The sequence below is a fragment of the Leptinotarsa decemlineata genome, unplaced genomic scaffold (assembly GCF_025532065.1).
Source record: "Leptinotarsa decemlineata unplaced genomic scaffold, Ldec_3_MD MMD2_tig00000882_RagTag_RagTag, whole genome shotgun sequence".
Taxonomy (NCBI): domain Eukaryota; kingdom Metazoa; phylum Arthropoda; class Insecta; order Coleoptera; family Chrysomelidae; genus Leptinotarsa; species Leptinotarsa decemlineata.
This window is the reverse complement of record NW_027412556.1, coordinates 8,936,822-8,950,312: the sequence shown is the minus strand read 5'-3', so window position 1 is coordinate 8,950,312 and position 13,491 is coordinate 8,936,822. Positions and strand designations below refer to the sequence as shown.

The 13,491-nt window shown below is 33.5% G+C and overlaps 3 protein-coding genes across 4 annotated transcripts; 2 read left to right on the top strand and 1 right to left on the bottom strand.

Annotated features, from left to right (window-relative positions):
- The first annotated feature begins 524 nt into the window (after positions 1 to 524).
- Positions 525 to 5,021, top strand: Catsup (zinc transporter catecholamines up). Its single transcript, XM_023170538.2, has 3 exons — positions 525 to 1,388; positions 2,230 to 2,367; positions 4,726 to 5,021. Exons 1-3 carry the CDS (start codon positions 647 to 649, stop codon positions 4,941 to 4,943), a joined length of 1,098 nt encoding a protein of 365 aa, XP_023026306.1. The 5' UTR covers positions 525 to 646; the 3' UTR covers positions 4,944 to 5,021.
- A 3,340-nt stretch (positions 5,022 to 8,361) lies between these two features.
- Positions 8,362 to 11,102, bottom strand: Ttc19 (Tetratricopeptide repeat domain 19). 2 transcript variants are annotated; one of them, XM_023170539.2, is made up of 3 exons: positions 10,503 to 11,102; positions 9,790 to 10,264; positions 8,362 to 8,586 (listed from the first exon to the last, which is right to left on the bottom strand). In XM_023170539.2, the coding sequence occupies exons 1-3, from the start codon at positions 10,983 to 10,985 to the stop codon at positions 8,507 to 8,509; spliced, it is 1,038 nt and encodes a 345-aa protein (XP_023026307.2). In that variant the 5' UTR covers positions 10,986 to 11,102; the 3' UTR covers positions 8,362 to 8,506. The 2 variants fall into 2 exon arrangements, with proteins under 2 accessions (XP_023026307.2, XP_023026310.1); XM_023170542.2 differs by having other exon boundaries at positions 10,634 to 10,772.
- A 1,178-nt stretch (positions 11,103 to 12,280) lies between these two features.
- LOC111514306 (proteasome alpha4 subunit) lies at positions 12,281 to 13,275 on the top strand. The gene is made up of 2 exons (XM_023170543.2): positions 12,281 to 12,481; positions 12,562 to 13,275. Exons 1-2 carry the CDS (start codon positions 12,380 to 12,382, stop codon positions 13,207 to 13,209), a joined length of 750 nt encoding a protein of 249 aa, XP_023026311.2. The 5' UTR covers positions 12,281 to 12,379; the 3' UTR covers positions 13,210 to 13,275.
- The last annotated feature ends 216 nt before the right edge of the window (positions 13,276 to 13,491 follow it).

Here is a 13,491-nt window from a genome sequence, read left to right as displayed (position 1 = left end):
TTCTTCAAAAGTGTCGTGGAAGCTAAACTATCTGGAAGTGATACCAGATCCCACGCTGGCGTGGAACCAACATCCAGAAATGTTTAAAAGAAAGGCGAAGACGCACCTACGGCAAGACATAGGAGCTCAAACCAGACATGATGTATTGGATCTACAATATATGATGGTTAAACCCTGATTAACATATGAATCTATTATCTGGTGGCCAAAGATGAAACAATGTTTGGAAATAATAGAAACAATAAAACCACTCCTATAGCTGCATTGGAGATACTCTTGAATATTTATATAATACTTTACATCTTGTAATGATTGGTAAAGCAAGAGTGGGCCCACTGGCCAAACTTATTCCATGAAAAAGTTATTAAACATATCTTACATATGATTTTTATTCAACAATATGCTATGTCGATATTAGTTAGTATGAAAAAAAACTCCTTCTGGTGACACTCTTTGCAGAGATCACCACCGTAGTTGTGGCTTGTGGCACAGATTACTATTCTGTGGTGGTGGTGATATGTCAACTGTCACGTATTCATATTTCATATAACCTCCTCATGTTTTCATTTTAAACACGTAAACAAATTTTTAAAAAAATAAATTCTTCCTGAATCTGACACAAAAAGATATTACCTCTACAGCAAGCATGTGTAAAGGTTTCATTCTGTTATGTATTCTATTTTTAATAAGTTCAAGCAGTTTAACTGCCCATGAACATTCTCATGAGGGACATTCTCATGAACCGCCTTCCTACAAGTATTCAAAAGAAGCAAATAAAAATTCAGATTCACACCACCACCATAGGGAAGTTCCGGTAAAAGAAAAACAGGTTGCATTAACCACTCAAGAATTATGGCTACATGCAATGGGATCAACTTTGCTAATAAGTGCTGCCCCTTTCCTAATCCTCTTTTGTGTTCCCCTGGATAACACAGTTAGTAGCCAACCTTTGTTAAAGATTTTGTTGGCCTTTGCATCAGGAGGTTTGCTGGGTGATGCCTTTCTTCACTTAATTCCCCATGCAGCTATGGCTGTGAGTGACCACAGTCATTCTCATGCCCATACACACAGTCACGAATCTGGCGATCATGCACATGATATGTCTGTTGGACTCTGGGTTTTGGCTGGCATAGTGGTTTTTTTGGTAGTTGAAAAATGTGTGAGAATTATAAAAGGCAGTCACGGTCATTCACATGAAAAATCGTCAAAGGAAAAGGCTGATACTACTAAGAATGGTAAAAGTAAAGGCGAGAAGGGCAAGAAAAAGATTGAAGGGGAGGACAAAGAAATCAAGGTTGCTGGGTATTTGAATTTAGCTGCAGATTTCAGTCACAATTTCACTGACGGACTAGCTATTGGATCGTCCTATTTAGCTGGGAATACTATTGGTAATATCACCTTGTCCATTATGTATAAGAAATGAAACAATTTTACTGTTGAATATGAGAAAGTACTGTTTTATTTGGCATTAAACTCATGTGAATATCATGATCAATGTGAAAAATTAAGCATGGCTCAACATATAATCCAAATCTTATATTTCTTATATTATTGTTTTTCTGTGGTGATTATTATACCTCAATTGTAATTTTCAAGTAGTATCTCTCTTGCGTACAAGCAATCAATTGCTTCTCTGATCACATATGTTTATTCTACTGGAGTTATTTGATGTTTAATTGACTTTCGTTAATTCTTTGTTGAATGATTATGATCAGTATCATTATTAAGGAAAAGTCAATTTGCTCATATTATTGAATTCATATTGTTTTTTTGTTTTAGAACTATTTCTTATTAGGAGTAACTTTCACTTACCTGTTTTTTATTTTGGGTATGGTGAATATTCATTTCTGGGACGTACTCTGGTTTTTAAAAAATGTTTCAAATTCAAGTTCAATGTAATAATATCAAAATTTCTAGAATATTCTATAAATGAATATATATTTATAATTCATCTATCATAACTAAAGTACAATGAACTTTCTAATGTATGAAAGTAATTATGAAGACTGTATCAAAGAGAGGTACTACATATAAGAAAATAAATGTCTCGAAATAAAATTACGAATCTTCATCTCTCGTGTCGTATCTATACAGTAGGTAAAAAATTGTATTGGAATAAATAAATGAAATAACAATTATTGGTATATCACTCTCATCTATTTCACAGGTCTTATTTCTCTCGTATATGTTACATGTGGTTAAAAATTTCAACTTCATAATCATTTTCAGGAATTGTGACAACTATAACAATACTTTTACATGAAGTGCCACATGAAATTGGAGATTTTGCCATTTTACTTCAGTCCGGTGTTTCAAGAAAAAATGCCATGCTTCTTCAACTTACAACTGCTCTAGGAGCTGTAGCAGGTGAGTTATGATAAAGCTTATGACTCTTTTCTGGATAAAATTCAGCAGCCTAGTATACTTTCTAGTTCAAAATAGAATCTGACATCATTATGTCTGTTTCTGCCACATACCTATTTAGAAAAATATGATATCTGAATTTTTTTAGCTTTCAATTCTTATTTATAGTATTATATAAAGACATACGTATATGCTTTATCAATTAACCTAACTTGGTGCGAACATATTATACCCACATGCAAATTTGACAACAGTCAGATCTACCTCATCCGCAAAACGTTCTCCCATCTATCATATTCAAGTTCAATAAAGCTCTACAAAACCTACGTTCGTCTAATTATGGAGTATGCAGTTTCGGTGTGGTGTCCTGTTCTGGTGCATGATAAGAACTTTTTGGAAAATGTCCAACTGATAGCTTTTGACCAACGTCGACTCCGTGGGGACTTCATCATATCTTTCCATATAGCCAAGTATAATTATGCTAATCAGAAAAAACTTTTTGTTTTCAATAATGACTCGCGGTTACGTGGTCACACATTCAAATTAAATGCTAAAAAACATGCTTTCAAAGAACATTGAACTAAAAAGTTAAAAATTTTTTTTTTAAATAAGCTTAAAACAATAACGAACAAAAAATACTAGTATTATTGGGAAAAAAGCAACGGGCGCTTGATATACAAAAAATATGGCACTGAGCACCCACGCTTACAAACAAACAAACATAACATAAGATATTTATTCACCTTTAAAAATTTTCACAGAAAATAGTATGTTACAGTAGTCACACAACTGTTTTTTGTTTAGGTACATCACAAACTACAAAAAATATTTAATAATAAAAAAATATGTTAGTATATGAAAAATTCGATATTTACATATATAAAATCGGTCACATTTATACATATATAAGCAGTTATCACAAAATATGTAGTCCACACTCTTGATTTGCAAAAATATTAAGTATTTAGACCCATGAATGAACTATCATATTGTGGATTCAGCAGCATTGATTGTTTCAGTTGGTATTATAATTTTTTAGTTGTGTAATACTTCCATTCCACTGGTATTTGGTTGTACAGTTTCATTGGCAAATATTCAGTTTGTATTTTTGTTTTTTCCTTATTTACTTTTCACATTCTATATTGATTTTTATTTGTGTATCATGTCCATGAAGATCTGTTCCCGAAATATATTTATCTTTATTTTGATGTATCCATAGAATTGCCTCCATTATATATATACAAGGTAATGTCAAGATTTTCATTTCAATAAAAATTGGCTTGGCGTGAGCTCTGTTGCCCAAATTGGCCATGGTTCTTATAATCTTCATTTGGCTCACCAGTAGTTGACGACAAGCCGGGCTTGTTCCCTACAACAGAACCCCATATACAAGATGGCAATGTACTATCCCATAGTAAACAGTCTTCAATACTTCACTAGATAGTACTTCCCTGAGATTTCTCAAAACAAATATAGCCTTGGATAGCTTTTTTGAGTTTCATTTATATGCATTTTCCAATTCAGTTGAGCATCAACATGAAAACCCATTAGCTCAACTGTTGTTTCATCATCAAGCGCTTGCCTACTTTTCGTGAAAGTGATGTTCTTTGTTTTATTTTTGTTTAGGGACATACATACATACAGGTGAAGCTAATAAAAGCGTGTTGATTAATCAAAAAAAAAGACATTCGCCACAAGGCAGGTGAACTGTATTTTCGAAACACGGAATACTTACCCAACGATGTTGTGAATTCGTTTCTATGCATATATTAATTATTTTTCTTTCTTTTTGCATGCATTTCATTAACTTGTTGACCTCTTTAGTTTTTAAGCTTCTATAGGACTCTGTGCTCAGCCTTTATTTACATGTAATAATAATAATAATGTTTGTATCTACAGACATTAGAAAATATTGTAAATTGAATTGAATCAGAACCAAAAGCTTCGTGGACTTGAGCTGGTTCGGTATTTGTCTAAAGCACCTTATAAGGTCACAGGAACAGTTAGGATTAGATCAAATAACGTTTCAACTTATATAAAGTCATCCCAGGGCACCACAAGTTGAAACAATATTTGAAATATCAGACATATTGTTGAAAATTGTTTCATCTTGTAAGACCCTGATGATGACTTCATGAAAGTCTCAGCGTCGGCCAAAAACGATAGTGAATTGGCTTAATCCAATCCCAATTGTTCCTCTGAACGTTAAATTCGTTGAGGTTTTAAAACAGCACTCAACTGAAAGCCCTTTTTTTTAATACGAGTGTAAATAAAATATTTCATTCAACATATAAATTTGCTGTTTAAGTTCCTATTCATCTAAGAGAAACCTTGAATCTATAATACTAGCATTTATTTCAGGAACTGCGTTATCTCTTCTTGCCCAAAACAGTTCAGGAGCCATGGCGGCGTCTTGGATCTTGCCTTTCACTGCTGGAGGATTTATATACATAGCTCTTGTATCTGTGATTCCTGAACTTCTCGATGAAGAAAAACCTAGTATTGTTCAAACTTTTCTACAAGTGGCTGCTATGCTAGCAGGAGTGGGAATGATGGTGGTGATCGCCGAATATGAATGAGTTTTCAATAAGTAATTTAATTCAGACTGAAATATAGACAATTTTGAAATATATTTATTTTTTGGTCAAGAATAATAATTTTATGGTCACCTCAGAATCTTTATAATGGACTACTTTAGTAATGATACACATATACTCTTACTGTTGTGATCTTCAAACAAATAAGTCATTATTTTGTCATTATTTGCTGTTACTTGTGAGTGTAAAAATTAGAAAATTATTTTTCTCGCTGCAGGATGAAAAGTTCACTTTTCGTCGTCTGTATGCCTCATTCTCTCCCGGTTAGATAACACTAACTTTTCCTCTCGGAAACCTAGCAACGAAATGTTTATCAAACTGTCTATGACAACTTGAAATGCGCGACGACAGTTACATTTTCAATCTGTGATTGAAAAACGCTGAATCAACGAAAGGATCGACTTTTCACCCGCCTTCGGCTTGGGCGACAAAGTTTCCCGGACGAGAATCCCGTACTTTTTTCCCTAGGTGGTTAAAATGCATGAATTGGGCTTCAAATTGCTTCTGCGTCAACCATATTCTACAGATCTGGCCCCTAGCAACCTTTTCCTGTTCTCTTGACAAAATTTCACGGGCGAGAAAGACGTACTTTTCTCCCTAGGTGCGTATTTTTAAATCGGAGAATTCAGCGGTCATACGTTCATTTTTATAGTACGATTTGTCCTTAGCCTCAAAATAAGCCTCAGTTTCAACAGTTACCTCTTCATCGGCGCTAAATTTCTTTACAGCAAGCATTTTTTTGAGTTCTGAGAACGGGAAAATGTCGCTTGAGGCCAGATCTGGAGAATATGGTGGATGCGGAAGCAATTTGAAGCCCAATTCATGCAATTTTGCCATTATCTTCATTGTGCATAAGTTTTTTTTTTTATTTACCAAAGAAATATTACATGTTCTCAACAAAGTGATCATCGAATTCAAAGTATTATCAATGTTAACCTCTAAGAATTTAGTTGTATCTTTTTGTTTGAGACAGGATCATCCCTAAGTAATATATTTGACAGTTCACATAAAAAAAAGACATGTCTTTTCTATGTCGAGTGTCAAGAGATTTGCATCACACCAGTTCTTAACTTTCATTAAATCAGTGACAATTTCTGATCAGTCTTTGGGAACTTTATTGTGCCAAAACAGAGTTGTATCATCTGCGAAGAGAGTAAAATTTCCAGAGGTAACTTCCTTTATATACAGTAGAAATAGGATGAGGCCCAAAACCGACCTTTGCGGAACACCTGAATTTTCTGTTATTTAACATGAAGGATGTTGTAGTTTTCACTAACTATTTTCGATTTCCTATGTTAGATTTAAACCATTCAAAAGCTGAGTTATCAAAACCATATTTATGAGGCTTCTGCAGTAGAACAGCATGGTTTACACAATGAAAGGCTTTTGACAGGTCACTGCTGCAGAGGCCTTACCTTTATTTATTTTTTCATGAAATACTTTGGCTTTGATAATATGTCGTGCTCATTCATTGAATCCTTTCTGAATGATAGAACGCAACGTGTCGTCATGGAAGACATAAAATCGTCTGAACTTGGGGTAGGTCATGGCGCACCCCAGGGATCAGTATTAGCTCCCCTTCTTTTCACTATATACACTTCAGATTTCTCTAAGGTCTTGAAAAAATTTCAAATTCAAACATATGCAGATGACACAAACTTATATTTTTTAGTGATAGAATCGAGAATATTATGAACCAACAAAGTTATTTGAATGAAGATATAAAAAAATTAATTGAAATATCCAAGGATGATTCACTCACTATCAATCCTACCAAATCAACAGCCATAATATTTGGAAGTGATAAAGCTCGTCAGAGGGCCATAGACAATATATAATAATGATAATAAATGAATTTATTGACAGCTGAAATAACATGATACAATATGGAGAAAAACAAAATACAAATTTGTCAATAGGATACAAGATTGAACAGAGTTCATTCTATCTCTTGCACCTTACAAAAAAAAAAGAAAAAGATGAAAAACAAAAAAAAAAGAAAAAAAAAGGACCTAAAATTAAATTGGAATTGTAATAGCGGGTACAACATTTAATTCATGAGGCGGATATCGATACAAACATAAGGATACTACAAATATTTTAGCTATGACCTACAAGAGCCAATATGTCATAGAGTATATTCGGGTATTATTGATCTTTCAGAAGGTATTTTTTCAGGCAGTACTTGAAACTGGAAACAGATTTCGACCGAAAGGAAGGTGGTACGTTGTTATAGAATTCAGCTATCGTATATGTAAGTGACCTTTTGAATAGTTCTATGGAGTGTCTAACAACATGGATCATTTAGCGCCTGATGTTCACATTATGAACATCAGTTCGATAAGTTATTTTGTTATAGAGGTAGGGAGGTGTTCTATTGACAATAACTTTATGAAATATTGTCGAAGAATGAAGAATCGGCCTATCGTACATTTTCAGCTACCTAGCTTTTTTGAGTGTATGAGAAATCGGTTCTCTTATATATCTTTACAACTTGATGATCAGTTGGTGATATATAGTGATTCGATAAAATTTTAGGTTTGATAATTGATCACAATTTCAAATTTATAAAACATGTAAGTAATCTTATAGGACACTACATTCAATACTGAGAAAATTATATTCCAATGGGCATTACCTTAATAAAAAAATTGAAATCACATTATGTGATTCACTTATATTATCGATATTTAACTATTGTGATATTGTTTATGGTCATGTCTTGATTATCTGGCCCGCTCTAGAATACAGAGAGTTCAAAATGCGTGTACTCGGTTCATCTGTAATATCAAATATAGGGAGAATGTGACACCTCATATTAATGACATCGGATGGCTGAAAATGCATAATAGACGAGAGTTGCATCAAGTTTATTTCCTTTTCAAATTATTTTTTAATAAAATACCAGAAGATTTAATGAAAAAGCTCACTCCACGTCTTCAAATTCATAACAGATACCTTAGGACAGTTACCACCCTTACCATACCCAAACATTTCACTGTTTTTTATGAAAAATCATTCACATATCAGGCTGCTACCACTTTCAATATATATCATAAATATATAATACCACAACCATGTTTATCGTTCAAAAAGAAAATTTGGAAGATATTCGAAAAACAGTGATCACAACAATCTGTAAGACAATTCATCTATCAATAATTTTCGTTTATTTTTTTTTTGTTGTAACTATATATATGTATCAATTTGTAAATGTACAAAATACTGGTTGAGTGGAAGAGTAGCGTAAGCTAAACTCCGCCAGTATAAATAAAGACAATTTATTATTATTATTATATGGAGAAAAGAAAATATTGTTTCGCTTACATATTTTTCTTGAAAAGCACTCAACAAGGAAGAAGACTGAAAGAGAGACGAAATACATGTAATACTCCACAAATGTTTCTACTGGGTTGGTTCTTTATTTTGATAACTGATTATTTACAACTGACTAGAAATTCATAATAGTCATAAAATAACTTTACACAAGACAATTTATTGATACTACCCTACTTTGGACTAGATTTTCACCATTTACCTGGGTATCACTTGCCCAAATTGAGTTTTATTTGATCAAAACAATAGTTTGCCTGTTCTATAGATTCATTATTTTCATGTTTTCTTCCTGAAACAAAGCTTCATTAAATATACAGATATGACAAAGGAAATCACAGGAGAATGCAATACCAGTATAATTACATAGTTTTATACTCATATTTTGCCAATAACAGTAGAATTCAAAGAACGCAAACAGATAATAGAACAGTAGGATAGTAAAAGTCGTTGAAGAACAACTCCTCATATAAAAGTCCCTTCATCTAATAGAATACGTCATTATTCTTGTCGAGAAAAGATGAGATGAACCGATTTAGTCGTAGCCCAGTCGAGTACCACTAATGAAATCTATGGCAGACTGAAATGAATGTATTGGGTTACAAAAGACACGGTTTTGGATGAAATGCATCAGTTGTGCTGGTGCAGCTACATCAGACTGAGCAGGATCAAGAACCAATTTTTTTTTCAAGACACAACACAAGCACTACAGGAAAATCCTTATGGCGCTCTAAGAGCGGTTCCTGTGCGAAAAAAGAGATTCACGTTGGATTTGAACCGCTGGAGATTAAATTCATTTGGAAAAACGTTCTCAGGAAGTTTAATCCACATGAATGCAGTTCAACAAATGAAAGAGTTCTTGGTGGAATTAAGATTACATTACATTAAGATTACAAGTGATGTTTGTGTCTCCAATCAGGCGGATGGCTCTTTTCTGGATGGAATCCAGCAGCTTCAGAGTATGCTTAGAGGCGAAGCTCCATACATGAGAACAATATTCCAAAGAAGGTCTGATCTGAGCTTCATAAAATATCAAAAGTTGTTGGGTTTTGTACAGTTTTCTGGTTAGGAACAGTGTTCCAAGCTTCTGAGAAGAAGAGATGAAATGCTTGTTCTTGTTCTGAACCAATTCCAGTATTACAAACAAATACTGAAATCACTGTCCAATTTACTACCGGAACCATTGCAAATGTTACTTATGAGGTTGGGAGGTACTCAGTGTTGGAAGGATTCCATAGTGTGACATTTCAAAAAAAATCAATTTGCCCAAAAATATTTTAAATTTTTGAAAAATAAAGATTTTGGGTTTCAACTTCTCTATCTATACAAAAAAAAGTGGAAATCTTCCAAAGAAAGGAAGAAAGAAATTCATTTCAAACATTGAAAGTTTGAATGAGAATATATAAAGTTTTTACCCTCATTGCGAAACACAAAAATGAAACTGGCGATTTGAAGATTTCGATGAATACAAGTAATATAGAGACTTGATAATTACCTAAATGCCAAGCTTCCTTGCAGAATTTTTCAGCCTCTCCCAAAATCCCTTTATGCAACAAAACAAGTCCAAGATTTGCATGGACTACTCCTAGATGAGTTTTGTCGTCAAGGTTTTCTCCTATGGATATGGCTTCTTTCAAATATTTCACTGCATTTTCATTATCTTCTGCTCGAAAGCTTGTGATGCCCAAATCGTTCAGTAACAAAACAATCTGTTCATTTTCTCGTCCATTAACTTCTCTACAGATTCTGTGTGCCTCTGTTAGGAATCTCAATGAGTTAGCTACTTCTCCCTTATCTAATAGAAACTGTGCATACCAATCATTGATGACACCATATAAAATGTTCGCATCTATGCTGTCATTTCTCTGCCTGTCAATTTGTTCAAGACACCATTTATATCCGATTTCCGCCTTCTCAATATTAGCTTTCAACTGACATATACGGGCAAGTTTTAGGCTTATGTGAATGACCTTAAATTGAGGTAACGTTATGGAGTTTGTTCAGGTGATTTAACAATTGAACTCTTCACAAATATTACAATTTCATAAAGTGACCGACTCAATGATAAAAATTTGGAAAATAGGCGTAAACAGGCAAACTTTCACTTGCGAATTTTACTTTGAAATCAAGGAAAGCAGCAGGTGATTTTCACTTAGCTGTATCATAAAAACTGCTAAAAAAAAAGGAATATTCATTTGAAATACACACCTCAAGATTTTCATGTTTCATGCCTTTGCTCAATAACATTTGTAATACACTTACAAACAATTTTTCAGCTTTATCTAACTCATGCTGATCAAAAGCTAAATTTGCCATCAAATCATAGCAATAAAGAATACCTTGCTCATTTTGCTGTTGTTGGGCCAATCGAAGAGCAAGATGAAGCAATTGTTCAGATTTTTGGAACTGCTCCCTTTGTTTACATAACACAGCTCTCTTCAAAGTCATTATCAATTCAGAATCTTCATTTTCATCTTCCTTTGTAAATCCAAGCCAAGTTAGTAAACTCAAAGCTATTGCTATATTGGTAGGAATCTTGACAAAATTTGAATTTTTGATGAATCTAGATTCTTTTAAAGGAACTACAGTATTCCAAGCAAAAGTTTTCCAAAAAATATTTCTTGGAGGAACCGGAGAATGTGAGTAATATGATGATATAGATCTAGCAACGAACCGACAAAAGTTATTCATTTTATTGTTATTGGAGTTGATTCTCAACTTCAAATTTAACTTACAATTCAAATCATCTCTAGGTTTTAAAATGAAATTTCAGAAAAAATAAATACAACTGTCATCAACTGTCAACGTCAAGTCCTATCACAGAATTGAAAAGTATTCTGTGCTCCAACACCTTTATATCTATTCACAGAACTATAGAACTATAACTTAGATACAGTTCTGTGTATCTATTACAGTTTACAAACTAAAAGGTTTGTTTGTTTTTGAGAATGCAGTGTTGACGATGGAGGGGATTTTTGAAAGTACTCAAAATAGTTCATGGTTCTTGGCCGCGCTGTTCTATAAGGTGTTCTGTGATAGTTTTGTGATACATATTATATCATCTCAATATCATCAACTCAATAATAATCCTTCAGTGCCTGGTGAAAAAGTACATATTACTAACCTATCAGAATATTTGTGGCAATATACCTGCGCACTACAGATAACTCGTTACTCGTTAGTACTTTTCCAAATTTTTTTTTCAAAACAGTTATAGGAAGCAGTTCCACTATCGAGAGATATTTGTATGCAACCTCATCAAACATCGAAATGCAAAAATGTTTGCTTTCAAACGTATGCTGTCATTCTCATTAATCGACTATAAAACATCTATTATGAGTTATTTATGGATGAGATTGAAAGAAAAAGTTGCAGAATGAATATTATCTATGATGGCCGTTGATGGAGCATACGCATACACCCATCATCATAACCACCACCACTTCTTGTTTTGGAACATCTTTTGAAGACAGCTTTGAAATTATTTCGATGTTTGACAGATCTGAAGTCACCGAAGAATTATTTTAACCAATTTTGAGTTTTCACAAATTTATGAATTGAAGGGGTTATATTTTTAGGAGTGATTAATTTCCCACAAAACAAATTTATGATTTTGATGAGTTTCTAGGCATTGCAGACACGACTATTGAGCCATATTTTGGTGTGAAATTGTTTCAGTTTGATTGGAAACATTTAATTTTCTCATTGGAATAGGTAATGACGTCATATTTGTTAAATATTTCCATCTCCTAAGGATATTTCAAATGAAAGAGGTAGAAGGGAGAACTGCCATTTACATTACTCTTACAATTTTATTCATAAATAAATCATTAGGGAGGTTATGTAGTCTTTTGGTGAGGAACATGACACATGACATACTTTCAAAAGCAAACAATTTTGAAATTTGATGACGTTGATACAAAAGCATGATTGAAATAGTTTCAAAATCACCCTATCGAGAAAATATGGCTTGGTAATATGACATTTGTCAAGTGTCAAATATCAAAGTACAAATTGAAAATTACCAAGCAATTTTTTGGCTAGGTACGGTTTACTAATATTTCCAAAATTAATTAGATATTAAAATGTCTGCAAGATACGATAGGGCTATAACCGTTTTTTCACCAGATGGACATCTTCTGCAAGTTGAATATGCACAAGAAGCCGTCCGAAAAGGATCTACTGCGGTAAGTTAGAAACAAGAAACAATCCTAACCTGTTCAGGAATGACTATCACTTTAATGAATAAAACATAATTTTTTCGCAGGTTGGTGTTAGGGGAGCCAATTCTGTCGTACTTGGAGTCGAAAAAAAATCGGTAGCAAAGCTTCAAGAAGAAAGAACTGTGAGAAAAATATGTCTATTAGATGAGCATGTAGTTATGGCCTTTGCAGGGTTGACCGCCGACGCCAGAATACTGATCAATCGAGCGCAAATCGAGTGTCAAAGTCACAAATTAACCGTCGAGGATCCTGTTACATTAGAATATATAACACGTTATATAGCATCGTTGAAACAGAAGTATACTCAGAGTAATGGCAAGAGACCTTTTGGTATCTCTTGTCTTATCGGTGGCTTTGATTATGATGGCAAACCACATCTTTACCAGACAGAGCCGTCAGGTATTTACTACGAGTGGAAAGCAAATGCTACTGGTCGATCTGCAAAAACAGTAAGAGAGTTTCTGGAAAAGTTTTATACTCCCGAAGAGGTAGCTACAGAGAAAGGCACTGTGAAGTTAGCTATACGTGCACTATTGGAGGTGGTCCAATCTGGGCAGAAAAATTTAGAAATTGCTGTGATGCGGCATGGAGAACCCTTGGAAATGTTGGATGGAGAGACTATCGAAAAATACGTAACTGAGATAGAGAAAGAAAAGGAGGAAGAAGCCGAGAAAAAGAAAGCTAAGAAATGAATTGTCATTAAGCGCTATTATATTTCTCAATTTTTTAAAATTAATTACACTTATTTCTAAAATAAATTCAAGTAAGAGTATTTTCAATTGTCACAGAGGTGAATGTTTGCATACAATTGGTGGATTTGTTTTGGTTAAAATCCTTAACGAAATATATTCATACTATTTGAAAAAGGAATATTTTCAAGCGAGATTAGGTTTCAAATACAGAGTTTAGGAATTGAAGGGGTTATATTTTTAGGAGTGATTAATTTTTGGGAAAGAAAGTTTTTGGCTTTCTAC